The sequence below is a fragment of the Capsicum annuum genome, chromosome 7 (genome assembly GCF_002878395.1).
Source record: "Capsicum annuum cultivar UCD-10X-F1 chromosome 7, UCD10Xv1.1, whole genome shotgun sequence".
Classification (NCBI taxonomy): domain Eukaryota; kingdom Viridiplantae; phylum Streptophyta; class Magnoliopsida; order Solanales; family Solanaceae; genus Capsicum; species Capsicum annuum.
The window spans coordinates 167,902,791-167,906,007 of NC_061117.1; the positions used below are offsets into that span (position 1 = coordinate 167,902,791).

At 35.8% G+C, this 3,217-nt stretch overlaps 2 protein-coding genes across 2 annotated transcripts; both read left to right on the plus strand.

Annotated features, from left to right (window-relative positions):
- The first annotated feature begins 200 nt into the window (after positions 1-200).
- On the plus strand, positions 201-1,646 carry LOC107877097. The gene is made up of 3 exons (XM_016723851.2): positions 201-403; positions 483-635; positions 1,129-1,646. The coding sequence occupies exons 1-3, from the start codon at positions 242-244 to the stop codon at positions 1,132-1,134; spliced, it is 321 nt and encodes a 106-aa protein (XP_016579337.1). The 5' UTR covers positions 201-241; the 3' UTR covers positions 1,135-1,646.
- On the plus strand, positions 1,179-1,678 carry LOC107876447 (tubulin alpha-1 chain-like). The gene is made up of 2 exons (XM_016723369.1): positions 1,179-1,345; positions 1,450-1,678. The coding sequence occupies exons 1-2, from the start codon at positions 1,179-1,181 to the stop codon at positions 1,676-1,678; spliced, it is 396 nt and encodes a 131-aa protein (XP_016578855.1).
- Positions 1,679-3,217: the final 1,539 nt, after the last annotated feature.

The window sequence follows — 3,217 nt, forward strand, 5'->3', positions numbered from 1 at the left end:
CATTAAACACTATAGAATCCAACGAGATCAACTAGACAAGCACTTAGCTCAAGCTAGTAACACCAGTTTTCCGGGTTGAACTCTAATTGAAACTTTTAGGTACAAACTTGTTTGGAATTCACTTTCAACATTGTAAACACATGCTTTAACACCTTTATATGCATTTATCTCATTATCAACCCATATAGCTTACGAATCATCCTCAAAACAAGGCTAAAAAGACTAGAATAGTGACACTAGAATGTACAAATATACCCAACATCAAAGACCTAAGATCGAAAAGGATAGACAAAAAGATGAAGCTCTTAAGAGGAAAGAAGTATGGAAGCAATCAAGAAAAGGTAAAGTGATGACATGTAGCAAATGTGGACTGAGAAATCATAATTCAAGAGGTTGCAGAAAGGTAATTTTATCAGACTATATATTGTATACACTTTTATTTCATTACACTTTATAATTATTATTTTTTGTATTGTGAAAAGCATTCAAAGCGAGGAGTTGCTAAGCAGAAACAGGTTGTTGAAGAGGATCTTGTTGAAGAGAATATCAACTTAACAGCTTCCTACCCAACTCAAGAAAGTCAGCATATTCTTGACTCTGTGTACCCTGGTAGTGGCTCAATGCCTGACTTAGAGGTAGATGATGAATACCCTCTTTTAATAATTTGAACAGAATCTGAACAACTATATCTACAAAGGCTACAAAGGAGACTAAAACCGCAATAAACAACTGGAAGTGGAGTTATAAGCTTTAGAGGTGATAGATATGGTGTTAGTGAACCAACTAACCATTTAATATCACCAACTGGATTAACTTGGAAGGGAAAAGATGCTATTACTACCAGCATGTTACAAGCACAAGGGGCTAAAAAGTCGAGGACAAAAAGATGATAAGCTATTTTGAGTCTGTTTTGGCTACTCTTTTGGGTGTTTTGGGTCTAGTTAGGCTCTAATATGGCGGCTGTTTTGGTCTGTTGTAGACAATATTCCTTTGGCAATTTTGGTTTGTTGTAGACAGTATTCCTTTCGTTTTGGGTCTGTCTTGATGACATTTTTTTGTTGTAAGCAGGATGTGCTTACTAGTTTTTGAATCACATATGGTTTTGATATGTTTTGAATGACATTGCAGCCATAAAGAAACACTTGAGACTTTTTAGGAAGATTTAGATTGGCACAGCAATGGAACATTTAGGTTATCTCATCACTGACTGCGCTCTGCGTTTTGATGGTGCTTTGAATGTGGATGTGAACAAATTCCAAACTAACTTGGTTCCATACCCAAGGATTCATTTCATGCTTTCTTCATACGCACCTGTGATCTCTGTTGAAAAGGCATATCATGAGCAGTTTTTTGTTGTAGAAATTACTAAACTGCTCTCGAGCCATCGTCTATGATGGTCAAGTGTGACCCGCGACACGGGAAATACATGGCTTGTTTTTTGATGTACAGAGGTGATATTGTGTCCAAGGATGTTAATGTTGTTGTCACCACAATTAAGACCAAGAGGACCATTCAGTTTGTAGACTGGTGCCCAACTGGGTTCAAATGTGGTATCAATTACGAACCACCAACTGTTGTCCCTAAGGCTAGGGAAGATTTGGCTACTCTTGAGAAGGACTTTGAGGAAGTTGGATGTGAGTCTGGTGATGGTGATAATGATGAGGTTGAAGAGTATTAGTTTAATTTTATTATTTAATTCTGTGTTTTGCTTGGAAAATTATGTAGCCAATAGTCTCATCGGTACCTAAATTAGTAGTGGTTCATATTCAGCAACTTCCTTCATGTATTGATTAAACTTTCTGGATATGTGTTTGCTATTTTTCACTAAGTAATTAGTAACCTCTGTGTCTTAACAAATATCCAACTACCTCGACCAATTTATGGGAAAGTAATCAATTCCTACAAAGTGAACAAATATTTGTCTTGCCTACTATAGTACTATTGTACATTGATTTTGTGTAGTTTCTTTGGCAAGTGTTATGACATTGATTTTACTCTCGATTGCTACGTTCATTCACCATATCTTGAGATTGGAAAAGCAATGGAACATTTAAATGAGTAATTTCTTTTAGCATCTTTTTCATTTTATCGTAGAAGTGATATATACGTGGGATAGTTATGCAAGGAGATGTTTAGTTCTAAAAATAGTAAGTTGATCACAGAATCAAAACTCTTCAGAACTTTGCATGAACCAGAGATTACTTTAACATGCACTGGACATCTTTGTTCTTAGCACCTAACTAGTGATTATAAAACAATAGCACTAGTGATATTCCTTTTTTAAAGTTTGGCTGAATAGTTCTATTAGTATGCAGATTTATAAGTCAACTTCTCTTCTTTATAATATGCAAATAAAATCTATCTAAGCTATCTACGTTGAAAGATGTTAATGCCATCACTTGAAAATTGCAATCGGTAAGGCTTTCCAATGTTTTAGATTGCATATGGATTCATAAATATTACAGTTGCAACAGAAGATATTAGCATACAGATTCGAAACATAATTTTCATTCTTTAAGTTACTAAATCCCTAATTGCTTTTCTCAGTAACCATAACGAAATAGCAATAGTCATGTAGACTTGAAATATCAAATGATAATGCTATCGTTCATATCCAGTTCCTTCGACCTTGAGAAATATTCTTGACTGTGTCATACACTTCCAGCATCGTTGGCCTTTCATTAGGAAAGAACTTCACACATTGACAAGCTAACTCTAGAAATTGGAGGATCAAATTGTCAACTCCTTTCCCAAGCAAATCTATATCTGCATTAAGTAGACAAGGCGAGTGATCAAACAGATTTCTTGAGCTGGTCAGTTCATGCGGTTCTTTTCCAGTTACCAGCTCGAGAAGTACAACACCGATGCCTCAGACCACCAAGAGTTGTTATCTCAGGGACAAACTCGTCCTCCAAATACTCCCAGTCATTGATCTTCTTTACTGCAAGTGTCCATCCATTTGGAAGAAACACTTTGTACACTTTACCCAACATTTCAATTCCTACTAAGTAGTCTTCACTAAAATCCGAAGTCGCGCTCTGCAGCTCCTTTAAAAGCTCATTCTTGTAACAAACTTCTCCGGCTTTAATATCTGCAATACAGTGAGTTGAAACAGAAAACTTAGAACCTTATATCTATCAAGTTTATTCATTTTGAGTAAAGACTCATACCAACATTTGCTTCTCCGGTCAAGAATAACAAACTCTGGTACAACAGA